Source organism: Clytia hemisphaerica, unplaced genomic scaffold (assembly GCF_902728285.1).
Source record: "Clytia hemisphaerica strain Z4C2 unplaced genomic scaffold, Clytia hemisphaerica genome assembly, whole genome shotgun sequence".
In the NCBI taxonomy this organism is placed as follows: domain Eukaryota; kingdom Metazoa; phylum Cnidaria; class Hydrozoa; order Leptothecata; family Clytiidae; genus Clytia; species Clytia hemisphaerica.
The window spans coordinates 983,047-1,010,711 of record NW_027104561.1 but is presented as its reverse complement, the minus strand read 5'-3'; the positions used below and the strand labels follow the sequence as shown (position 1 = coordinate 1,010,711).

At 37.8% G+C, this 27,665-nt stretch overlaps 1 protein-coding gene across 1 annotated transcript; it reads right to left on the bottom strand.

Annotated features, from left to right (window-relative positions):
* Positions 1 to 1,291: 1,291 nt before the first annotated feature.
* Positions 1,292 to 25,007, bottom strand: LOC136823283 (uncharacterized). Its single transcript, XM_067079463.1, has 2 exons — positions 23,922 to 25,007; positions 1,292 to 2,541 (listed from the first exon to the last, which is right to left on the bottom strand). The coding sequence occupies exons 1-2, from the start codon at positions 24,863 to 24,865 to the stop codon at positions 1,374 to 1,376; spliced, it is 2,112 nt and encodes a 703-aa protein (XP_066935564.1). The 5' UTR covers positions 24,866 to 25,007; the 3' UTR covers positions 1,292 to 1,373.
* Between the last annotated feature and the right edge of the window lie 2,658 nt (positions 25,008 to 27,665).

Sequence of the window (27,665 nt, the reverse complement as noted above, 5' to 3'; positions counted from 1 at the left end):
GAGCATATTTTGTTCTTTTTTCAGCCAAAATGCAAACAAAAGACTTTTTAAACGTGATTTTCTCCATTTTTTTTTTTAGAAACTCTACATAAGATAGACCCTGGAGCATTCAAGCTATTGACTTGAAATTTTTAGGGATTTTTCATTGCATATGCAAGCATGTGCTGAGTTTTTTGAAGAGTATTTGACCTTAGGAAAATTAGCTATGATGTTTTCTAAGGTAGCCCGACCCTATCGGATTTTGAAAAATTTGATTTTTTGGCCATAGCTCAAGCTCACCTTTGACTTCAAAGTTTAAAAAAACTCAGATCATAGACCAGGACATACGTAAACAGCATGGAAAATTTTATGGTTATAGCTTTTGTAGTTTTTGAGATTTTTTGTGTAAGGATATATGCGTTTTTCGGCCTATTTATGATGAAAAAGGCCGATAAATTTTCAAAAAATTGATGAAAGTAACCAAACTTGACCTTTTTTTTCTCTTTTTTATCATATTATGGTAGGGGATTACCAAAAAAAATTATTCTATAGGAGCCACCTTAAGAGAAGCTTCAGAAAAACGATGTTAAAATAAGTAGTACTAAATTTAAAAAATATATATACGAATTAATTTAAAACCTGGTATAATACAAACTCTTTTATGAGAACAGTTTTATAAGAACAAACTGACGCTTAGATCTAACAAATATACGAGAACCAACTTAATGAGACCTAGACTGAATCAACAGTATAAAGAAATAAACACCACTAACCAGAGTATAATTCTTCCAGCAAAGTGTTTAATCGATGAAGCTCAAAATGAGAGTTAAGAACATATGCAGGCTCAATATTATTGAAAAATTTTATTAAAATAAAAATATTTTAAGAACATTTGAGCCTGAAAATTGCAAAGAAATCAAAAGTAGCCCAGCTTGAGCCAAAAATTCACTGGTTCATTTAAAAGAAAGTGTGTATAGGATTGTTTGTATGAGACCTAGTCTAGAAAACAAAAACACTTACAAAGACATGTCACTGCATTTTTCCCATTAGTCAGTTCTCTCAGGTGCAGAATAAAAAGAGGGGGTTATAAAAATTTATTTATTAATAAACAGGGGGCCTAATTATCGGGGATTGGAAATTATACTTTTAAATACCCCCTTTAAACTTACACTATCTAAAGCAATCGAGGGGCTCTTTTTTGACAGGTTAGAATATTTTCGAAATTAATAAACGGGGGCCCTAATAAGGTCCGGGGTTAGAAAAGAAATAAACAAAAATAAACAAGCGGAGGGGGGGGGGCGTTTATTAGGCACCTAAGAGTAGGCTCTTATCAGTATTTGTCTTAAAAATACTTAAAGGCTAGCACTGCTGAGAAAGTTTCCATTATATAATATTTAAAGATTTAAAAGTTTTTCACACAACTTCTTAAAAATGAATGAAATAATAAGATACCAGAGTGGAGAAAATAAATTCTCCAATATGTTAGCAGCTTCTAGTGCATGGCTTATAAAGTCGATATTAGGTACATCATAAATGTAAACAACAGCTCGCATTCCGTTGATAAACAAAAGAACGAATAAGCAAAACCAGGAAACCATATCTAATCGTTTTAAAATATACATCGAACGTTTATATGGATTCATTCGAAAGTGGAAATACGATAAGGAAGCAAAGACGGGGGTTAGGTATAAGATGCGATAGATAGGGTTCGTCAGAAATACTGCTATGCCAGAAACAATAAAACGTTCGATAAGTCGCCAAGATTCCCACCAAAAGAATTTGTCTCTGTAGGGTTCTTCGAATATTTCTGTGAATCTGTTGCCAATGAAATCGCTCCTGTCAGTCTCGACAGTTCCTTTCCATCTTGAGAAACAAGTTCTCAGAATACAAAACATTGGGAATATAAAAAATATGAGATACGTGGTCACAGAAATCTTTTTGTTTTTAAACAGGTAGTAGCCCAAAACGACTGCAAATGGGAAAGGAACAACCCAAAATACCAAGAATAACATATTTGCCACCTGCCACAAAGAAAAACATTCAACAGTACCGTCAATGTATAAGAATGTTACTCCATTCATTGTTTTGCAGTTCAAAAGCTGAAAGACTGTTCTGCAGATGTTCTTGTAGCAAAAAGCGATGATGATATAATACCCGACACAAAATCTCGTTATCAACCATGTTAATCTTAAACTTGATGGTCGAAAGTGTTTCAAGAGTTTTACAATCAAGTGTAAATTTGCAATAGTCATTAACAATAAAAACGGGATCGTATATCCGTTTAAAACCTCTCGCCATACAACATTAAACCCCCTGAAAGGACAAAGTGCATTTAAAGCTTCACTGCTTTTAACCATAATATCCATGTTCATAAGTTTATCGATTAACGTTTTCTCATTGCTCTGAACTGTTATCAAAGCTTTCAACTGAAAAAAAGAGACCAAAATATTGAAGATTGATGAAGTAGAAATCTCTTTACGTTTTCTTCGGTTGTCTCCTGCTTGTAGTTCTTCCATTTCATCGATCTCGTTGGCATCTTCTCTTTTCTTTGTGCAAGTTTTTCTAAAATGGAATTCACAAGAATATATATTTAGAGAACTTTTGTCCCATGAATAAAATTGTCTTTTGGTTTAGGGGTACTGCTATGTGCTACTTTTATAATTTCTACGCAGTTTTGTAATTTTTTAGCGCGCACTTTTGTTTCATAGAGGTCAAGGCAATATATAGACTATATTATTATCTATGACAAATCACTATTTAAAGGAACATAACAGTACTTGCGAAATTTGTAAACAAACTGTATGCAGCGGATACAAAATCAAAACAAATGTCACATGTCAAAGTAAAAAATAAAACCAAATTTGGCTAAATGTTATTGTTCAATTGTTTTACAAGTTTGTTTTGGACACGTGATTTTAATTGTTCTCTTTAATGACACGTGGTTCGCGCAATGTTTATATTTTACTACTTTTATGTCCCTTTAAAAAAGCCGAAGAAAATTCGAAAACGGGCTTTTTGCCGAAAAGAGTTTACAGCTGGTAAAGTTTGTCAATCTTTCTTCGAAACTCTCCCACCTATTTGTTTTCCGTATACCACCATAATGTACCGTGAATAGCACAGGTCAAAATCATATATGGACGCTGTGTCAACGAATCAAGATTCTATATTCAGCACGCAATCAGCGAAGACAAAAGTAACCATGACGACCATCCAAGATCTTGGATGAAGTTCAAAGTTGATATTTTTATTCCCGTCGTTGAAAACCTAACTTAAAAAGTCATCAATGCTTTGTAAAAAGAGTCTGATAGAGAATCATAACATAAAGTCTGTCTATTAAATTTCGATTCAATTAAAGTGACATTTCCATAATTAAAAGTTTAGTAATTACTGTTATACATTTGGGGATCGTGTAAAAGATTTCTTTCGAAATAAACTCATTTCAATTACATTTGGAGGTTTCTGGGGAATTCGTAAATAGTAAACTGCCTACTGATACAGTCTGCTAATATGGTAATATTTGCTCTTCATCTTTGATTTTTTCTACAGTGATTAGATTGACACATTTATATTATTGGTCTTCAGAGGTTAATATATTCTTTGAAAACTTAACCTTTGATACTCAGGGTAACCATAATGTATAATATTCTCCTGCCTTTACTATCACTGTAACCATGAACATATAAACGACTGGACATCCATCTCCTTTGTCTTTTTGAAGATAACAGTGCTAGCTTCGTTGCCGCCTCGTTAAAAGTATAGAATAAAACAATAGATTTTGATGATATACCACTTGGGAATACCTTGCTAACAACGTCAAAGCTTCGACAAAAGTCTCTGTTGTTCTACTCTTCTCAAGTCTTTTATCTAGGTATATTATAACAAAAGATAACAGAGGCAAAATCATCGTCAGCTTGTCAAAACTCCGACTAATATTTCTAAATTTTGACTTAAAAGTGTCGAATAATTTTAGAGAGTGTCACATTCTAATTTTGATATTCTTATGAGATAGGCTCTCAACTTTCGCAAGCTATTTTTTCCAAGTCATAAAAAAAATTATTGGAGTGACAAAAGGGATTGAAAAGTATACACGCAGTTAAAACTCTGCATTTCAGATGAAAAATGTTGATAAAATATATTGCAAACTTGTGGAAAAATTCGAAAATAATGTTTTTGTGAAATACGAGTAATGTTCAAGCTCTATCAATCCTTTTACCTAAATAATTCAAAGAAATAAAATTATGACGGAATATTGTCGGATTTTTCATACCAATTTTGAAATACAGGCGGCAACGAAGCTCGCTTCAAAGAGACAATAAAAGATAGATGTCCAGTCGTTTATATGTTCATGCTGTAACGCTGTAACGGACGATAACATCGTCTAAGCAATATATTGCTATGAAATATATGTATTAAGATAGAATATGTAATTCTCTTATTCGTACTGTGAGGTTGATGATGATGAATAGTAAACGATAATGAATAATGCAAAGGAGGTTGGGACTGAGCCAACACAATGTTAATGAACTGAAAAATGAATAGACATCAATAGAGTGGGGCTCAGGCCCTCGAGCTCAGACCTCTGAATAGGGCGAGAGATTATGAGTGAGAAAAGGAAAGAAATCAGGGACTTGAAAAGGAGAACTTAAAGGAGAAGGACTTCAGGGACTTGAAGAGGAGAACTTGAAGGAGAAGGACTTGAACAGAGACTATTGTTAATTATATGCCAGAGTTACTAAGTTATTTGATGTTATTTATGTTACGCTTATTTGATATTTATTGCTTAATTGGAGAAACAGAATTGATGTTGATTGAAATCTATTAGCGTACCTTTACTACGTGTCCATAGACTTATCCCCAATAAGGGATACCCTGATCGAAGGAACAGATAAGTGATCTGAGAGGTCCCCTCAATAGCTAAAGGGTGACCCCAATCGCCTAACTTCCCTTCGTCACACTGAAGGTGAACCAGAAGAACTCGCTTCGCAAGAATCAAAGATCCAAAAGGAGAGAGCTACATTACACCAAGGAACAAGAACAATAAAAGATTGTAGTAGGATACTACTTAATTACACCACAGAAACTGAACTATTGTTGATTGGTAGTTTGGTTGATTTCGCGATTAATAAGGACACGTTATTTTGAAAAGGACAAGAGTGATTTTACATCAGAAAGTATTAAAAACTATCAAAACGAGAATTTTACACCAAATCAAATATTTAGAATTAATCGAGGAGAGAAACATACACATTAAATCTTCTCTTGGCATCAATTATTCAAGGACCTGAAGGAAAGTTGGAAAGAACTGTTAATCAAGCATCTTTGATTACATTTGATTCAAGTCAAACAAGATACGAACACTTGCATAATTAAAAGATTTACGGCGGTTGAAGAAGAAACAAACTTTTCATTGAAGTGCCATCAAACAGAAGTTGAATGCATCAATAGAAATCAGGAAAGTACAACAACGGCAGGTAATACTTTTATTACTTATAAATTATTCAACCGATAAATCTGAAGAACGAGAAGAGGAGCTGTGAAAGAAAAACAAGATGGCGAACGTGAGGAGAAGACTCAATAACACGCCGGTGCCAATCGACAGAACAACGCCAAGACTGCCAGCTCCGCTGCGTCGAGCACATCGAGACATCCTCGACACCTCTTCTTCGAGTGACGAACACATTTACGAAGAGCCATACGCAACCAGCTCGAACGACAGCGTTGCCCCAAGTGGAAATGGAAGAGCAGTAACCCACGTTTTCAAGATGAATGGCCTCCAAGTGACCTTGGACAAAATACCTCAATTCAACGGGACGAGCAACGAGAACATCAAGACGTACCTACAAAAGTTCGAGAACATTGCGACCCTTGGCAAATGGAACTACCAAGAACGCCTGGATGCACTAACGGGTTACGGTTTGCAAGGTCACGCCAAGCACTTTTACAGTGCACTGTCAGACGACGTGAAAACGTCGTACCAACGGATAAAGGATGCGATGCTGGACTATTTCTCGTCGCCTGACACGAGAATGTCAAAGAAAGCGGAATTGGCCAACTTGAAGCAAGAAGGATGCTCGACTCTAGACGCATATATAGACCGTGTTGAAGATCTAACGTATCAACTGGATTACAACGGAGAGCAGAAGCTGGATGCCCTCATCGCCGGACTGAAGGACGACTTGCGAACGTCAGTAACACTACAAAGATTTAAGACCTTCAGCGATGCAGTGGCCTACGTTAGACTGGAAAACGCAATCAAACCAAAGGATAAAGGCGATTCTGCCAGCTAATCAAAGAATTGACTGAGAAAATCGACAAATTAACAGCAGGCACAGCTGACAAAGTATGTACCGTCCAATCTGCCAATGCACCACGAAAACGAGTATCGTTTGATGACTACCCCGATGACGGAAGAGACTTGGACGATAAAATCTCCGAACTGCTCGAACAGAAGCTACAAATGGTGGTACCTCAGCCAATCAACACATTTGGCCATCCAAACTTTGCATCAACAACAGACGCAATGAGGGAGATCGAACGAATGAAGAAGAAATCAAGGACCTCAAGCGACGACGAAACAGACCCCCTCAAGATAGGAGAATTGGCTTCAAAACCAAATATGAGAGAACGGTGGATGGGCAGCCAATTTGCAACCAGTGTAGGAGAGTTGGTCACATAAGCAATATTGCCAAGAAATTCAAGGAGGAGGACCAAGACAGTATGATCGGAGGTACGATTATCAACAGTATACCGACTATCGAGGCGGACGATATGGCAACCATAATTATACCGGGAACAACAACAACAACAACAACAATAATAACAACAACAACAGCAACGCCCTTATGTACAGACAGGATAGTGGAGGTCGAGACCCAAGGATCCCGATCACTGACGGGCGCCGTTACATGGCAACCCGAACGCCAGCAATAACAGGTCCAACACCTCAGCAACAGCACCATCAGCAGCGCCAACAAGTCCAATACCTGAGAAATGAGGCAAATGGTAAGAGTATCACATACCCTAGGAAGAGAGATTCATTCAACTTGATGGGGCAGCTGCAAGCAGCCGATCGAGATCACCAGATGGATGCGCCGCCACCAATGAATTTCAACCAAGCAGCCATTCCCGATCTAAATGCACCTATCTCTCCTGAGGACGCAATTAACTATGGTAGTGAGGAAATCCCTATGTTTAGTGACGAGGAGCCCAGCGTAGACATGCTGAAAGAATTCCAAACTCTTCGGGAAGTCGACGTATTACCAAACCTCGACGTTAATGAAATTGCTGTCTGCATAGAGGAAACCCATATGACCCCAGGAAAATAATAATGATTCCCTTCCCGGTCTAACTTCTGATAGCGATGACTCCCTTCCTGACCTTAGTGGTCCCCACATTACATCCCAACTCGTTGAGTACCTACCCCCTGAAACAGCTCTAATGGACATTGGTACACCTCCAAACCTTAGTGGTCCCCACGAACCTTCCAGAAGTTATGAAAGAGAAACAATCCCTGGGCTCTGCTCCAACTCCTGTTCCACTGAGGGATCCTTGCATAACTCATTTGCGGAGATATTAATAAACGACGACAATGGAATGAAACGAATCATGGCTCCATGGAAAGAGGTACCGTTAGACGAACCTTTCATCCCAAAAGACATGTCGGAGAGGAGGAACGAAGAAGATATTAGTACACCACAGTCGGTCCTCAACGTAGTTCGCGAACAGAAAGGACAAATTCATTCCAGACAGGAGGTCCTGCTCAACCAGAAGAGAAGAATTCAGACAAAAAGAAAGACGGTTGTCGAGAAGAGCCACCATGCGGTGAAAAGACATCAAAGTCACAGGTGACAGTTACGTTTGCAAGTGGCACAGCGACGTCAGTCCGCATTTGGGGAAAGCTCTTGGACGATCATGCCAATTCTTAATTGACAGTGGCGCAGCGATCAGCGCTATGAGCAACGACCTATGGAAAGATATCAAACAGTATGTACCGATGAAACTTTCATCGCAGGATCTTCCGAAATCTGGTCACAGCCAACCAAGGAAACACTAGAAATACTCGGAAGCATCTCTTTACCCTTGGAAATTGAAAAGGAACTTTACCTAACAAAGATGTATGTCATTAATGGTTTAAGCTATAATGTGGTGTTAGGACACGACTTCCTTGATGAAAACAACGGCACAATCAACTACAAAGACCGGAACCTGACATTGGAGATCAATGGGCCGAAAAGGCGGGAGGTTAACAACAAATACGAGCCCCTGCCAATACGAATGTTAACCAGCAAACCTCAAGAAATTGAAGTATTTTCGAGAAGAAGAAGACTATACCGGCTTGGTCAGAAACAATTTGGCAATTCAGACACCACTTCCCGACGGGCGATGATACATTTTGAGCAATCAGAAGAGCTGAAAGTAAAGACGTCGATTTCGATCCAGCCAGCCATTCTCAGAGGAGAAAGCGGGATCATCACATTGAGAGTGTATAAGTACCAACCGAGATCCAGTGGTCATACCAGAAGGATCGTTGCTGGGGTACGATGTCAAAAATCAAGACAATTGCGCGATGATTCAGATGGATGGTGATGAAGAGGAGGAAGACACATTGGACGAGGACGCAACACAGAGAGGAATGGGCAATAAAGAACAAGAAATGGGAGATCGAGGACAAGAGATGACAACACGTCCAGAGCTTCCAAAGTGAAGATAATCCCGACTCAACCGGAGCAAAAGCAAAGACTTCAGAAATTGATGACAGATACGAAGACACGTTCGCTTCTACTATCCAGGAAATAGGGATCACGCCAATGGTTAAGCATATTATTCACACAGGTGATGCGGCTGCTGTTAGACAAAGACCGTATCGAGTGACGCCGAAACAGCGAGAAGTGATATGATAAAGAGCTGGATCAAATGCTGGAACGAGGATTGATCCGCAAGAGTGTCAGTCCCTGGGCGTCAGGATTAATTGTTGTGCCAAAACCTCAGGAGGAGTAAGAGTATGCTTCGATTTATCGAGCAGTAACTAAAGTTACGACGCCAGACAGTCACCCCCTACCCCGAGTGGATGACTTATTGGATCACCTCCAAGGTGGCCAAATACTTCACGAAGTGACTTGAAAGCAGGATACTGGCAAGTCCCAATGGAAGAATCCTCCATCCCGAAGACCGCTTTTTGTTGTCATCGTGGTCTTTTTGAGTGTTTGTGATGCCTATGGGAGTTTAGAAAACGGAAGTGCGACTTTTCAAAGACTCGTAGAGGCAGTGATGGCAGACGAATTATGGCACTTTGTATTGGCTTACCTGGATGACATCATCATTTTTAGTGCAACCTTCGAGGAGCACGTCGAACATCTACAACGTGCATTTGATAAACTCGCCAACGCAAACCTCAAAGCTAACCCTGGAAAATGCGACCTAGCAGAGACGGAGATTGCGTTCCTTGGCCATATCGTAACTCATGATGGGGTGAGACCAAATGAAGAAAATACCAAGAAGGTGAAAGAATTCCCTCGACCGAAGAATGCGAAGCAGATGAAAAGCTTTTTAGGCCTATGTAGTTACTATCGCCGCTTTGTGCCGAAATTCGCAGACTTATCGGCACCACTGTTTCATCTCACCAAACTAGGAGTCAAGTATGAATGGACACACGAATGCGAGAAAGCCTTCCAACACTTAAAAGACATCCTAACGTCCGATCCGGTTGTCGCTATGCCAGATTTTACAAAAAGGTTTTATCTTCAAACAGATGCATCCAACACTGGAATCGGATGGACTCTTAGTCAGAAGCATGATGGGATGGATAGAGCTGTGCACTACGGAGGAAGAGCGTTAAAGCCAGCGGAAAAGAATTATCCAGTAATCGAGAAAGAAAGTCTAGCCATAGTAGCAGCGGTGAAAAACTTGCATAATTACCTGGCAAACGATCAATTTACTATCCTGACCGATCACCAGCCCTTAGAATACATGCTGAAGACACGGGACCGATTCAATAAGATGATTCGATGGGTTCTTTACCTACAAGCCTATGATTTCGTTATTGAATACCGCCCCGGAAAGGCAAACGGAAATGCAGACGCTCTATCAAGAATCCCATGGGAACAACTTCAAGCTGAAGCAGCAAAAGATCCTATTCAAGAAAAGAAGTCTACCAAAAATAGAAAAAAAACGGAACAACCAGAATCAAAAATAGAAAAGGAAGAGGTATTTTTCACCCCAAATACAACGGTGGAAGGAGAAGATGAATCAAACGTCATGAAATATGAATCAGAAGCATTCAAGGAGAGAAGCAAACTCGAGCTCGACGAGAGAAATTTGAATAATTCATCTCCATGCATTATAGATGAACAGAAAGGAGAGAAACAGAAGTTCTCGGCAATCACAGAGAACCCCTTTGATAAGGAATCGATAATCAGGCATCAAAAGGCCGACCCACAGCTACTAGGAAAAATGGAATACCTCGCAGACAAAGTTCTACCCGAGGACTCAAAAGAAAAGAAGGAAATTCTTCGCGATATCGATAACTACCTCATTGATAATGGCGTGTTATATCACGTATTTAGTCCAAGAATTGCAACAACAGAAGGGACATGGAAACAACTGGTTATCCCAAAGAAGTATCGTGCACAAATTCTGCAACTCAACCATGATGAACCGGCCTCTGCCCATTTTGGATTTGCAAAGACAGCAGATAAAATCCGCAGACGATATTACTGGCCCAATATGCTGACAGATATCCAGACTTGGGTGAACACATGTATTATTTGCCAACAAGACAAAGGAACAACCAAAAAGAATGCACCTTTGTATCCAATCGCGACAGGAGAAGTTTTTGAAGCCCTTCATTGCGACGTTGTCGGACCATTTCCAAGAACGGATGCCGGTAACAGGTACGTAGTCGTATTTATCGAGCGCTTGACAGCCTGGCCCGAAGCGTTTGCAGTGGCATCAACCGAGGCAAACGTAATAGCAGAGCTGCTGCTTCACCACATCATATTTAGATTCGGAGTACCGAGGCATTTCGTGACAGATCAAGGAAAGAATTTTCTTTCGAACCTGATGGCAGAAGTCTGTAATATGCTGAACATTAAACAAATAAAGACCACTCCTTACCACCCCCAATCCAATGGTATCGTAGAGCGCCTCAATGGAACGTTGGTAAAAGGAATCTCACACTTTGTAGCCTCCAGACAAAACGACTGGGATCAATATCTGCCATCAGTGCTTTTCGCTTACCGAACGAGCGTCAATGAATCGAGAAAGGAGTCCCCATACTACCTGATGTTTGGGAGAGAAGCAACCCTACCATCTGACTTACAGTTCAATCGGGTAAGAAGCTATCACCTCAAGTGGAGGATCATCGAGCTCGAATAGTCGGTCAAGTGCAGATGCGCAAAGGATAGCCAACGAAAATCTGAAGAAAGCTCAACGCAAGAACAAGCATTACTACGACCAGAACGTGAAAGGTAAAGAGTTCAAAGTAGGAGACGAAGTATGGTTACACAACAAGGCCAGACAGAAGGGACTGAGTCCAAAATTGATGGCGAAATGGATTGGACCATTCAGAATCACAAAGAAGTTGTCGGAGGTAAACTACGAATTATCTGATCCGCTCAACAAAAGAAAGCCAACAGCAGTTCACGTGAATAGATTGAAATCATTCAAAGATCCTAACTTCCGAGTGATGGAAGATGAAGATAAAAGCAGTGACGAATCCGAGGATATTGAAGGCTCAGAAGACATAGGAGGGGAACCAGAAAAGGAGAAAGACGACTCAAGGGAAAACAGTTCCAATCAAGAGAACCAAAACGGTGGAACCGAAGAACACGAACAAGGAAACAGTAGTCAAAATCCGGACCAAGATGGTACAAACGGAAGAATTAGCCAATCTCTCGATCCAAACGATGACGAGAAAGGAGAACAAGAGGAAGAAAAGATGTATATGGTCGAGAGAATACTGAAAATGAAGATGAAAAGAAGCAAGAGATACTTCTTAATCAAATGGCAGGATTTTCCCGAAGAGGAGAATACATGGGAACCAGAAGAGCATCTAGACAGAATTTTGGTCGAGCAATACCTCGAATCTCAAACGCAAATGAATGCAATAGCAGTTACAAGGAATCGAATTAGAGGACCGAGACCCTACATGAGATGGTCAATAATCATGTTATTGGCAATACTGCCCATAGTATTCGGATCCAGACTAGGTAACCTGTACGACTGCACAGCAACGACACCGATGGGAGTATACGAATTTCCAACAATTCCAGATTGTACCCATTCAATGAACAAAGATTCGAAATTGATCACCAAAGAAATGGAAGTATTCAAATATTCCCCCAACATAACGCACTTCCAAATACACTATTGCTCTCTATATGAGACCACCTCAATTTGTGATTGGAAACCTGTCGTAGCATGGAGCAGAAAAAGGGCATCAAAAAAGGAATCTGAAGAATCCGAAGAGACATTCATTAGCCCAGCGGCATGCATCCAAGCGTACAACAGCCGCAGCTTCAATGGAACCCCCTGGAAAGAAGAAGTGGGAGCCGATTGGTCAGCACTCACCCGAATGGAAAAACCGCAACTTGCAGATATTGGAGAAAAGTCACGTTGGAAATCAAAGAACTGACGATCCGATCATTCCCAGCACAAGTGGTTGGAAGATCAAAATACATCGAACAACATTTGACGCAAACGAGATGTCCCAGTAAGATACCAAAAGGGCAAACCTATGGGGTTTGTCACATGAAAGACGCTACGAAAGCTGCGTTGGTATGGAATGATCCGCATCATCCCGCCCAGGATTGGCATTCTCTCGGGAAACACGAGATCAACCAGATGGAGGACAACATCGTTATACCATCCCTCAGGATTGGAGGATCAATACAGAACACGTACGGTGAAACCGACTCGACGTTGCTATTGGATAACGGTCTGCTACTAAAAGACCCTATCATGAAAGAAAACATGTTCGAAGCACTGAAAATATTGTCACGGACTATGCGAAACGAATGTCATCAGATGTACTTGGTCCCATACTACAAGCACACATCATGCGAACCTTGATCAACCAGAAACAAGATATCATAGCGGAATGGGAAAGGACGTGCTTCATACAGCAAGAAGTCACGAGAATTCAACAATGGATGATTGAAGTATTTCCAACAACAGCCGCGCGATGGATTCACCAGGAACGAGGGGTGATGGTACACCTCATTGGTGAGGCAATGCAAGTTCACAGATGTTTGAAGATCTCGAATTACCGGTTAATAACAAGCCGCAGAATAGGAAATTCGTGCTATCATGACATTCCAGTGAAAGCACCTTATCACGAAAAGATAAAATTCTTGCGACTAATTGACCGCCACGTAGTTGAAAAGTCCCACAAGATCAATTGCTCTGAAAGACCACCGGTCACTTATCTCCGAAACGAAGAAGGATCATACGACGTAATTGACAAGGAAGGAAACATAACCAAGGTGATCCCGAAGAAACAATTCAAAGGAAGGAACTTCGTGAAACTACCTAAGATAAGAGGATGGGATCCGAGGATGATACGAAAACCACCACAACATTTGGCACCCTACTCTATGCTGAATATATTCTCAGAGATACATGACGCAATGGAAGAGGTGAAGCAACTTCAAATGCAACATGGGAATGGAGACTTATTAACTGGCATTGGAGTCGGTTTAGGAGGAATCCTGGAAGGTGCTGCAAGTGGGACTAGTCAAATCATTGGAGCACTAGGAAGTGGCATACAAGGAGTGTTAACAGGAGTAGGTAATCTAGATGAGAAGATAGTCACTTCTCTAGGTTCAGCGGCTAGCAACATCATCACATCAACTGGCGACGCTGTTGAATCTGCCGGAAAAGGGATCGGAAACCTGTTCAATGTATTTGGAGGAGTCAGTGGTACAATCAAGTGGATTATTATTCTATTCCTCATTGCAGGATTTGCGTACTTAAACAGAGATTCGTTAATAAAGATCTTTAAAAGAAATGTCAAACAGAAATTTACACCCGAAGAAAGCAAAGCAGGCGAACCAAAACGACTCCATCATGAGGACAATCAAAGAAGACATCGCGAGAGACGCTCCCATCACAGACATCACCACGCGAGACGATTGATGACGGAGACTGTCAACAGACAGGAAGACGGAAGTGCAAACGAAGAAGAACCGTCACAGAGAGATGTATTCACGTACGTGCATCATAACAAGAAACGTGGACACTCTCATAAAAACAGAGCAAGGCGAGGACACGTACTTGCGGTGTCAAGCCAATCTAAAGGAGATGAAGAAAAGAAACATGGAATCACAACCAGAGTTTACCTGTCAATAGAAGGTGAGACAAAACCATACATGGCACTAATCGACACTGGATCAACACACTCACTTCTAAACAAAGATATCTGGGACGCTGCAGAAATAGCACCATTTCTAACACACGTTACCGACACAACGTTGAATTCCATAACTGGAGAAGAAATAGAAACCACAGGAAGTGTAATCATTCCAACGAGCATTGTAGATCCGAAATCACTAAAGAATCAAAACTTCCTGGTAGTCCCCGGTATCGAAGAAGAAGCGATAATTGGGACAGACATCTTAAGTGCTGAGAAAGCCATCATCAATTTTCAGGAGAAGACCATTACAAGCGGCAACAAGAAAACAATTTTCCAGAAAAGTAGCAATCGAGAAGGAGTATCAAAATGCTGGATTGGCCTGGGAATTTTAGCTGCGATAGCGATTACGGCCTTGGGTACCGTTTACGGATTGACCTTTATGAAACAAAATGTACACGAAGGAAAGGAAATTGACGGAAATCTCACACGAAACTTTGTAGAAGTCCCAACTACCCTCATGATCAAAACCGGAAAAGTATTATCAAAATGGACCAAGCACGTGGTTGTGCTTGAATTCCCGCTGCCCAAAATACTATACCCTTTCCTGAAGAAGACAGACACGAGAATGGTATTGGGAATAATTGTAGGTAGCGGACAAAGGGTTAACGCAACGGAAGAGTTCCAGAGGCTCAATGCAAAATGCCGTTTGCGGATACTCCATTGAATAAAAGAAGCAACGAAGAAAATGTAAATAGATGTAAATAACCTTAATGTTTTGATGTTCAAAATTGTGTTTCAAACTACAAACTAAACCGCACTTATATCACTATGGTAAAAACTCATTAATTTTAAAGGAGTTGCAATCATGGTAACCGAAGTACCGCAAAAGTTTGTACTATATGTATTGTGACGAAACAAAGGAAGCGGTGGAGGAAAGGAAATAACAAACGAAATTTTTGTGAGGTATATAAAAGAAACAAAAAATCATTATATTTCACGGTTCAACATTCTGATGGTTGGCAAGATGGTGCTGCGATTGTCCACGCTCAGCTTTCAATTACTTCTGGCGACAGGACGAGTAAATCTAGAAATCAAGATGGATAAAATTATGTCACAGAAGCAACAGGCCATGCTGTTAAAGAAAATACGAGTCGACCTCATGATGAGCGATCAATCAAGAAAGAAGGAAAGATGGTTGAACTACACAATCACAAGAATTCGCTTTCAATTTATACAGCTGAAGATAGCACCCTGTATCGAACTGCAAAGGGATATAATAAACACAAAACCCCAACTTATTCTTTCGTATTTTGGAAGGATGCACAGTGAGATAATCTTGACAAGACTTAGAAGAAGATCACCCAAAGAAGCAAGCAGTATCAGGGAAGAAGACCGCCGACTAGATATCTTAATACGTTTGACAACAGAAGAATACAGAGCTGATTATCTTCGACGAATGGGATTGAGGAAAGAAAAATTCGGAGCGTTTACGGTGTGGAGATATGAGAAACCGCCTCCACCACTGCAACGAGGAGCTCCCGTACATGAGCAATGGCCGGAAGTATTGCAAACGAAAACTTACCGAGCTACTCAATCACTTCGGCTGAATCCGACAATTCCGAACAATTCAATTCGTCATCCCAATCGGGCTCTTCTTGCTCAGCTTTAATCTGAGCCCAACGCTCGGACGGACTTACGGGGTTGTTCTTCAATTTATTCCCTGAAAAGTAATGAAAAAAAACCATCAGGAACTGTAACAAGAATGTTATTAGTGAATCATAAAGTGAAGATTTGTATATAAAATTTGATTAGAATTTTTCGATTAAAATTTTTTTGTAGTATTTTATTTATTTGGTTCAATGATCTGGTATCAGAGAACTTTAGGACGTCTTAATATTTAATATTTGATTGTAAATTAATATAGAATTTTTCCACTTACGTTCGATGTTGTCTTCCTTATTATAGGATTTCCGAGGTGGCAACCCATCCCAAGGAAGCACTGGCCAAAATGATGACGGTCGCACAACCTCGGGCTCCGTGGGGAAGCACGGCGCACGGAAAGGCTCGTAGGAATTGGGGAATTCCAGAATCAAGGTGAAACCTATTATTGTCTCGACGACCGGCCGCGGAAGATTGATACCGGAGAGGGCACTGCGCATCTCCTGCAACCGCAACGCCAATCCACCAGTAACTAAAGAATTCGTTCCCGTGGCCAGTCGCAGCGTCGAATAAATCATCCCCTCATCCATCCAGCTAGCCTTGTCCTCCGTGGCCGCGATCCACGATCGATGGGATATCTCTTCGGTGAAGAGTAACTGCCGGGGAGTTCGTTTCCTCTTGATGGTAGGAAACGACAGCGCAACGAAAAATAAAAACATTTTGAAAACGTGATTGAGAAATTATAAAATCAAGTCCAAACGAGCGATTAAAAACTCAGTAAGCAAATGAGGCTCACTCAAACAAAACGAACTTATCATCCAAAGTGAACGAATGAAGACTCAACTAACGTTGAATAGACAACACTCACGGACGCGCAAGAATGGCGTCTTATCAAAATCATCACAATCCGACAATTGAAATGGTGAATTTAACGGTAGTGCACTACGTATCAAAAATAACTTTTGAATTCAAAATTAAAGAATGGATAATTGAAATACACATTCAGCATAATGAAGAATGAAATGCTGTTTATAGCGAACAGCTGAAATTATAACCTGGATCCAGAGACTATTTTCGAAGAAATCACGTTCGGCCGGCTTAAGGGCGTGATTTCCGATTGAAACATGCATATGGTAGATATGAATTATAGTATTATGAATTGTTTAAACTGCAGTATTATGAATGAATTATTATGAATTACCGAACTATGAAAAACTTATGAATTTTTACAATGCGCATTGAAAGAAATAATAAAGAGACTGAAAAACTATCTTACGTTGGTAGATCATAACTATCAACAAATTGACAAATTTTTTTTAAAGTGACGAGGACGTCACTTGTCGAACGTCGGAGATGTGAGGTTGATGATGATGAATAGTAAACGATAATGAATAATGCAAAGGAGGTTGGGACTGAGCCAACACGATGTTAATGAACTGAAAAATGAATAGACATCAATAGAGTGGGGCTCAGGCCCTCGAGCTCAGACCTCTGAATAGGGCGAGAGATTATGAGTGAGAAAAGGAAAGAAATCAGGGACTTGAAAAGGAGAACTTAAAGGAGAAGGACTTCAGGGACTTGAAAAGGAGAACTTAAAGGAGAAGGACTTCAGGGACTTGAAAAGGAGAACTTGAAGGAGAAGGACTTGAAAGAGAACTATCGTTAATTACATGCCAGAGTTACTAAGTTATTTGATGTTATTTATGTTACGCTTATTTGATATTTATTGCTTAATTGGAGAAACAGAATTGATGTTGATTGAAATCTATTAGCGTACCTTTACTACGTGTCCATAGACTTATCCCCAATAAGGGATACCCTGATCGAAGGAACAGATAAGTTATCTGAGAGGTCCCCTCAATAACTAAAGGGTGACCCCAATCGCCTAACTTCCCTTCGTCACAATATTTTTGACACATTTCACTGATTACTCAAATAAACAGCAATCATCTCGTTAAAAATTTCAAATTGATGTAGAAAAAAACGGAATTTTACCACACCATACTACTTTTAACGAAGTTAAAGTCACCCATAGCATTTAGATATCGACTTCATTCTTTTTTTATGAGATTCCCAAAAGATCAAACTTAAAAAATGTCTTAGGATTTTATTTCTAACCGAGTTGTTTTTCCTCAAATTACAGATAGCTGAAAAAATCACATTTAAATTTACTTTTTTATCGATATTTTTACAGAATTTAGGATTTAAAGAGTTAAAGTCAATTCCAAAAAAAATCCCAAGACATTTTTTAGTTCAATCTATTGGGAACATAGTATCGAAATTATTTTTTCAAAATTCAAAAACTATGGGTGACTTTAACTTCTTTGAAGTAGGTAAGGTTAAAATTCTTAAGATTTCAATTATATCCTGCCCAGTTTTTTAAATTCAGCTGAAACTTTTACCATTAGAAAGAGAATATTATTGGCTTTCAGAAAATATATACTTTTGCTATATAAAAATTTGTTGTTCTAAAGATATGATCAATTAAAGAGAATGTGTCAAGAAAGGTGAACACATACCTTAACATATATATATTTGGGTGAAATGGGTAAATATAGTCAAAATAGCTTTAATAAGAACAAAATACATGTTTTTTTAAGCGAGTGCCGTCTATTATATTCTCCGAACTCTGAATTTTAAATCTATTTCGTGACTAACGGACAATTGCCATGTTTACTAACAGAAAACAACTTTTAGTGGAAAAATGCTTCATTTTTGGTAAGTTTAGCCTCAATTTGTTTGCAATAAGGTGTTAGAAACCAACCATTTTGAAAAAGTAATCTTATGAAAATTTCATCTCAGGTAGGATGATTTTCGTGACTAACGGCCTCTTGTGAGCTACCCACTCAACCTTTAGGGCTAAAATTTTGCACTTATTTTATGGTCATAGTACTTCTGTTTTTAAGACAAAAACAAAAGAAACATGCAGCTTCCCTTGGCTTTCATTGGAACTTTTCTTCTTATCAATGTGACTAACGGACAGTCGGGTAGGCATGCATAACAGCCAGAAAAAAAACAATAGGAGTTAAGCAAAGCAGATTTTGATTATTAATATGTTTTCTATAATGGTTGTCAGTACTCTATCACAGATTTGTGTACTGATACAATCATATTTAGATGAAAAAAGTTTCTGGCAAAGTTCTTGGTTTTTTCAAGCAATTTTGTATTTTTTTGTATTAAAGGCTTCACCCCAGCACAGAAGCGTGAAAAATGGACTTTAAAGAAAGATTTTCTGGATTCTCACACTTCAACATATGTATATTCAAGAGAAAATGAAAACTTATGTTATTTCTGAATTTGAAATTTTGACCTAGATGTTAATTTTCTCATGGAATTCATGATATATGTTCCCGTTTCATATCAGACATATATTTCATATCAGGACAGTGTCTGTCTATTGTTGTATTATGCTGATATAAGCAAAAAAATGTTTTTCTTTTCCTCTTTCTGGCTAATAATCTTGCTCCACATTTGTGTCAATCTAATATGAAAAAGGTTGGAATTAAAATTGACGAGTATAAAGCAGAACGATATCACTCATATTTAAAAACAAAACCTTTAAGGTATTTTGAGGTTAGGAACCTAAATTTAGCATACAATACATACCTTAAACAAAAAAAAAACGGCATTTTTGCTTTGAGCCTTACTTGGGATGATTGGCGATTCACAGTTAATAAAACATTTTAAGCTACCGTGAGCTGGCCGGCGAGTAGTTTAAAGTTTAAAAATAGAGACTTGTGGAAACTTGTGAGTGTGGAGCTTTGTGAATGTGGAGCTTTCGGGTCGCCCTCAACTAAGGTGCCAAAACCCATGCCCAATTATGTGGGTCGGTAAAGTGTTATGGTGGTTGAGTTTTGTACGTCCTTCGATTATTTTTAAAGCCGCTTCACCAGATTACATTGTATATTTGTTTTGGCCTTTTGAGTAATTTCCAGCTTTTGTATTTCTAGACTTGAAAATATTAATCAAATTCGATAATTCGAAATTATGTTGTCAAATGTACATTTCTTGTTAGCATTTTTAACTTTATATCTATTGGTTTGGCGGTTCTCCTTTTCCACATAAGATTCTAATTTCTCGACAAAATGTTGGAATGATTTGATTTATATACCTAAAAAAACAAACAAAATAAAGGTCAGATCTCTGATCTTCACTTTTTTGTGTGAAGGTACCTAAGATATTATAGTTTAAGCAGTACATACTCATTTTTCTCCCTTTTTTAACTTTCCAATAAAGCTCTGTGTCTCTACATTTTTTTCAGAAATTGAAATGTAAACCACGCTGGGCTACGAAAATGTGTATTTTTTAAGTTGCTTAAGTGCAATAGTTTCACAGATGATAGAATAAATGTTTAAAAAAAAGAAGTAAAAGGATTTTTCTTTAAAGTTTGTATGTTAATTTTCCCCTGGATTTGAAGTCGCTCGTCCGCCAACTNCAATTCGTCATCCCAATCGGGCTCTTCTTGCTCAGCTTTAATCTGAGCCCAACGCTCGGACGGACTTACGGGGTTGTTCTTCAGTTTATTCCCTGAAAAGTAATGAAAAGAAACCATCAGGAACTGTAACAAGAATGTTATTAGTGAATCATAAAATGAAGATTTATATATAAAATTTGATTAGAATTTGTCGATTAAAATTTTTTTTTGTAATATTTTATTTATTTGGTTCAATGATCTGGTATCAGAGAACTTTAGGACGTTTTAATATTTAATATTTGATTGTAAATTAATATAGAATTTTTCCACTTACGTTCGATGTTGTCTTCCTTATTATAGGATTTCCGAGGTGGCAACCCATCCCAAGGAAGCACTGGCCAAAATGATGACGGCCGCGACCCACGATCGGTGTTATCTCTTCGGTGAATAATAACTGCCGGGGAGTTCGTTTCCTCTTGATGGTAGGAAACGAGAGCGCAACGAAGAAAAAGTAGAACATTTAAAAAAAAAACGTGATTGATAAATTATAAAATCAAGTCCAAACGAACGATTAAAAACTCAGGAAGCAAATGAAGCTCACTCGAACAAAACGAACTTATCATTTCCAGTGAACGAATGAAGACTCAACCAACGTTGAATAGACAACACTCACGGACGCGCAAGAATGGCGTCTTATCAAAATCATCACAATCCGACAATTGAAATGGTGAATTTAACGGTAGTGCACTACGTATCAAAAAATAACTTTTGAATTCAAAATTAAAGAATTGATAATTGAAATACACATTCAGCATTATGAAGAATGAAATGCTGTTTATATGAAGCAAACAGCTGAAATTATAACCTGGATCCAGAGAATATTTTCGAAGAAATCACGTTCGGCCGGCTTAAGGGCGTGATTTCCGATTGAAACATGCATATGGTAGATATGAATTATAGTATTATGAATTGTTTAAACTGCAGTATTATGAATGAATTATTATGAATTACCGAATTATGAAAAACTTATGAATTTTTACAATGCGCATTGAAAGAAATAATAAAGAGACTGAAAAACTATCTTACGTTGGTAGATCATTAACTATCAACAAATTGACAAAATTTTTTAAAGTGACGAGGACGTCACTTGTCGAACGTCGGAGATGTGAGGTTGATGATGATGAATAGTAAACGATAATGAATAATGCAAAGGAGGTTGGGACTGAGCCAACACAATGTTAATGAACTGAAAAATGAATAGACATCAATAGAGTGGGGCTCAGGCCCTCGAGCTCAGACCTCTGTATAGGGCGAGAGATTATGAGTGAGAAAAGGAAAGAAATCAGGGACTTGAAAAGGAGAACTTAAAGGAGAAGGACTTCAGGGACTTGAAGAGGAGAACTTGAAGGAGAAGGACTTGAACAGAGACTATTGTTAATTATATGCCAGAGTTACTAAGTTATTTGATGTTATTTATGTTACGCTTATTTGATATTTATTGCTTAATTGGAGAAACAGAATTGATGTTGATTGAAATCTATTAGCGTACCTTTACTACGTGTCCATAGACTTATCCCCAATAAGGGATACCCTGATCGAAGGAACAGATAAGTGATCTGAGAGGTCCCCTCAATAGCTAAAGGGTGACCCCAATCGCCTAACTTCCCTTCGTCACAGTACTTTAGTAATTGAACCCTTGCGCCCTTGTATACTTTTGCAATTTTTAAAAATAATTAAACCAATTCCGGGTGTGCCAGAAAAAAGTTTGACCTCATTTTTTTCGCAATCACGCAATTTTTTTTGAAATTCACGCATTCACGCAAATTTTCATCGAGTTTCACGCAATAACCCGATTTTTCAAAACATTGGAAAATCGGGAAAACTGCACATGATTGGTGGAAAAAAGGGAAAAATTCACGTATCTACGCACAAAATAGCCCAGATTCACGCATTCAGGCAATCAAAAAGTGAATTTTCACGTTCACGCAAGCTTTTTCAATTCACGCATTCTCGCATTTTTTTTCCAATTTTCACACATTCACGCAACCGAAAATGCCCATTCACGCATTCACGCAAACCGCTGGGGGGGGGGCAGTAAACTCTAATGCGTTCAAAAGAGGAAGGATTAACTTAAATGAACCAAAGGTTTTAATCTATGCTTGTGTATAAAATATATAAATACCTAACAACTCGAACAGATACGGGAAAATGATTGATAAATGACTAATTCAAGTTGAAGTTTTTCTTTCCGTTAGAGGGTATATAAGAAGAATAATTTAATTTGACACTACTTGATATAGTGTGATTTATCTTACAAGTTCATAAGACTACAAGCTGAATTAAGGCCAGCTGTACCGAGCTTTTCCAAGCAAAATACAATAGTAGATTTTGATTTTTCTTTATGAACAACAACATCAACAACGTTTGGCCTTTTTTAGTAACTAGAAATGATCCTATCAAGTAGCTCGCAATATTGTGACTTAAAGTCTATGAAAAAATTCTAAAAATGAAGATGAAAATGAAGAAGAAAAAAATGAAGATCTTGTAGAAGGGTGCTATAACTATCATTTTCACTGAAGTGAATCCTTGATTATCGAACGTCATCACTGTGAAAAAATTTCTCAAAAATAATCAAACAAAGTTATAAGCTGATTGACGTCTAAAAACGCTGTTTTCTGCTGTTTTTTTGGGGTCATAACATTATATTGAATAAATATTTTAGTGAAATTTCTTCACAGTGATGACCAACTAAGATCAAAAAATCTCTTCAGTGGAAATGAAAGTTATAGCACTTCTCTACAAGATCTTCATTTTTTTCTTCTTCATTTTCATCTTCGTTTTCAGAATTCTTTTAAAGACTTTTTTACTTCAAATTGTTCCACTCACAAATATCTCTCCAACGATACCAAATTTATAAAAATTGAAGAATTCCTTCAAAAGTTATAGGTAAAAGAAAAATAAGTGCACATTTATCGTGAACAGACTTTTATCCGAAATTTACCCGAATTATCCAATTCAAAAGATTGTTTCAACCAAAAATCAAAATGCTGACTTGGAACTCTTTATTCTTACAGAATTCTGTGCAAATTTATTCTCATTCGTTATAAAACAAGTATACTTTGCAAAGAGCTGGCTTAATTCTTCAAAAGTCTCAATATTATCGGGAGTGATAATATCTTAAGCTCGGATTAACTCGGTTCAACGCCACGAAAAAGGAGGTCTCTTTCTTTCGTTACGCTGGGGAGCTGGTAAATAAAGTAATTATTATTTTCAGCTATGTATATTCGCGATGCTAAAAATTTAATTTGATTGTTTTCTGCTCTCATCCAATCCCTCAAGGTAAAGAATAAAACTAAACTTTTAAAATCTTAAAAGTGTTTGCAAACTCTTGATCGCAAAACTGTGCCACTGGAATATCACAACACTCCACAAATATTTCAAAATTGCGCGAATATTACAAACTTGTGACTATCGTGTCCTTTGAACTCTATTGAACGCAAATGTTTAATCCTTTCTTACCTTAAACATACCATTATGATCGGCCCAGCACATTTGATAGCAGTGATGAGATCTTTAAGAAATGTTAGCAGCACAGCCAAAGTGATGAATGAAATGAAAAATAGCGTCCAGAAAGAATGTTGACTTTCATTGGTACATTCAGAAATGTTGATACATTTATTATTGAAGAAACTGATGAAGTAACCTTCTTCACATTTGCCACAAAGTCTTCCATCTCGATTTAGATTGCAAGTTGTTGGAGATTTGCAATTTCTTGTAGTTGATGAACAACAGTATCTTTCGGGACATAAAAGGAATTGGTAATCCGCTGTTTTATTTTCATAGAAGCCATGGAAATTGTCACGTGCTATTAAATCGTTATCTGGACAGCGAGAACCCGTTGGGCAGATTTTACATGTTGCTTTTTCAATTTGTGCAATTTTGCTGAGTTTAGTGGCATTTGTTTTACTTGCCAATTTGCTCACACTTTCCAAAGAATTTATAAGAAAACTTCCAATGGACATTGAGTATTGAGCTGATGGACATCTGTTGCAAACAATTTCTGTCGATGATTTAAGTCTTTTTATTTGAGGGTTGAAATGATTTCCGCATATGGTTGAAAAGTTTTTGATTTGCCCACGATGTTTTCCAAACATTTTCCATACTTTGAGTTCCACGGACAATGATTTCGGTAACACAATGTCAACTTTTGTAAAATAAATGCTGCTTCCCTTTGAATTCATTATTTGGCTACCTAGAGCAATGGAATTTAATGTAAACATACTATTCTTCAAATTTAAATTTGAAAATTCAACGTCGAACATAGCTATTTTTCCTTCAGTATTATCACGAACTGATTTGAACTTCGAGATTTTGAAATATGATGATTGAATTCTCATCAAAGTTAAAAAGGTATTTCCATGTGTGGTAAAATTTTCGCAAGTAGCAGTTTCGACTCTATTCATTTGAATAGCATAGTTTGGAGTGGTATTGTTTATTAAACTAAATGCTCGAAGTTTAACAGTAGATTTTTCAACATCCAATATGTTTTTATCTATATAACTGTTTTTAATTTCAATCCCTTCCAAAGAAATTTCTGCATTTTTTAGATTGAAGACATTTTTCTTCAGACGGCTATCATAAAGCCTGAAATCCAAAACAGTGAGGTTACTTTTGAGAAACTCCGACTTAATACCTGCTCCTAATTCTTTGACACTCTCAATTGCTTTGAAAGCGCCACTAATATTGCAACGTATAATGATGAAATGCTCTAGTGCTACCGTGCTTTCATACAAGTAAAACATGTCACCTATTTTAGTGTCAAATATTGTTGCATTTTTAAGTATAACATGACTTTTTTCTGCAAGGCCAAACATTATATCTTTAATCCTGCTTTCGTGAATCGTTACATTTGTAATCGTGGATTTACTGAATCCATTTGAAACAACAAATGCTACTCTTATATCGGTCTTGTTCACAGATATATATTTTATGGTGATATTGCTTTTACGTCTTAAACGCGCCAATCCTGCGAATGTAGAGTCAACAACTCGGATTTCATTTGCGTTGAAGATGCTTCTCCTTACGTAAAATGCAAATTCATAAACTGTTGTATTCTGTAATTCAATGCTTTGAATTGTTACATTACTCAAATCTTCAACATTGATGAGACGGTCCTTCACAACACAGTCAACAACTCGGATTTCATTTGCGTTGAAGATGCTTCTCAAAACAAGGAATGCCAATCCATGAACTGTTGTATTCTGTATTTCAATGTTTCGAATTGCTACATGAGATGAATTTTGTACGCTGACAAGACGCCTCTTCATAACACAGTCAACAACTCGGATTTCATTTGCATTGAAGATGCTTCTCAAAACAAGGAATGCAAATTCATAAACTGTTGTATTCTGTATTTCAATACTTTGAATTGTTACATTATTCGAATCTTGAACATTGATGAGACGATTCTTCACAACACAGTCAACAACTCGGATTTCATTTGCATTGAAGATGCTTCTCCCTACGAAGAATGCCACTAGTCCATAAACTGTTGTATTCTGTAATTCAATGCTTTGAAATTTTACATTATTCGAATCTTCAACATTGATGAGACGGTCCTTCACAACACAGTCAACAACTCGGATTTCATTTGCATTGAAGATGCTTCTCAAAACAAGGAATGCAAATTCATAAACTGTTGTATTCTGTATTTCAATACTTTGAATTGTTACATTATTCGAATCTTGAACATTGATGAGACGATTCTTCACAACACAGTCAACAACTCGGATTTCATTTGCATTGAAGATGCTTCTCCCTACGAAGAATGCCACTAGTCCATAAACTGTTGTATTCTGTAATTCAATGCTTTGAAATTTTACATTATTCGAATCTTCAACATTGATGAGACGGTCCTTCACAACACAGTCAACAACTCGGATTTCATTTGCGTTGAAGATGCTTCTCAAAACAAGGAATGCCAATCCATGAACTGTTGTATTCTGTAATTCAATACTTTGAATAGTTACATTATTCGAATCTTGAACACTGACAAGACGATCCTTCATAACACAGTCAACAATTCGGAATTCATTTGCGTTGAAGATGCTTCTCAATACGAAGAATGCAAATTCATAAACTGTTGTATTCTGTAATTCAATACTTTGAATTGTTACGTTAGATGAACCTTGAACATTGATGAGAAGGTCCTTCATAACACAGTCAACAATTTGGATTTCATTTGCGTTGAAGATGCTTCTCAAAACAAGGAATGCCAATCCATGAACTGTTGTATTCTGTATTTCAATACTTTGAATAGTTACATTATTCGAATCTTGAACACTGACAAGACGATTCTTCACAACACAGTCAACAACTCGGATTTCATTTGCATTGAAGATGCTTCTCCCTACGAAGAATGCCACTACTCCATAAACTGTTGTATTCTGTAATTCAATGCTTTGAAATTTTACATTATTCGAATCTTCAACATTGATGAGACGGTCCTTCACAACACAGTCAACAACTCGGATTTCATTTGCGTTGAAGATGCTTCTCAAAACAAGGAATGCCAATCCATAAACTATTGTATTCTGTATTTCAATGTTTCGAATTGCTACATGAGATGAACTTTGAACATTGCTGAGACGGCCCTTCATAACACAGTCAACAACTCGGATTTCATTTGCGTTGAAGATGCTTCTCGATACGTAGAATGCCGATCCATAAACTGTTGTATTCTGTAATTCAATGCTTTGAATTGTTAAAGACGAGTCCTTACTGATAATTCCATTTTCAAGGTTTGTTTCTTGAAAGTTAAAGTTTTGCATCCGTATAAACGAATCATATGCATATATGAAATTTTCAAATGTGGAATTCTTTATCGTAGTTTTGTTACGGAAAACTGCGTTTTTGATATGTTTTAAGTATATTATGAAAGACGAGAATTGAGAAGTGTTCTCGGTTAAGATATCAGTGACCATATTATGTATTTTTGTTTGTGAAAAATCAAGTACTTGAACGTTTATTATGATAAAACGCCCTCCCCGAATGGTGTTGTTGGTTAATTTGATGATAGATTTAAACGAAGTCGCTTTTTTCATTGATATATTCAACCACGCATTCCTGGTCGGTGATATCAAAACACAAGATTGTACAGTGACTTTAAGATTGCTGTTTGTGTTGGTGGTGGATATAAAATCTCCTGTTATCTCTGTTCTAATATTCAAGTTTCGAAAAGATATGGCAATGCTTGAGTTTTGA

What these genes read in the sequence shown, in the direction of transcription:
- LOC136823283 (XM_067079463.1), bottom strand. Translation starts at nt 24,865, where the DNA reads ATGAATAGAGTCGAAACTGCTACTTGCGAAAATTTTACCACACATGGA. An exon ending in ATCATAATGGTATGTTTAAG is followed by an intron (nt 2,542 to 23,921) that starts GTAAGAAAGGAT and finishes ATTCCATTTTAG; the next exon opens with AAAAACTTGCACAAAGAAAA.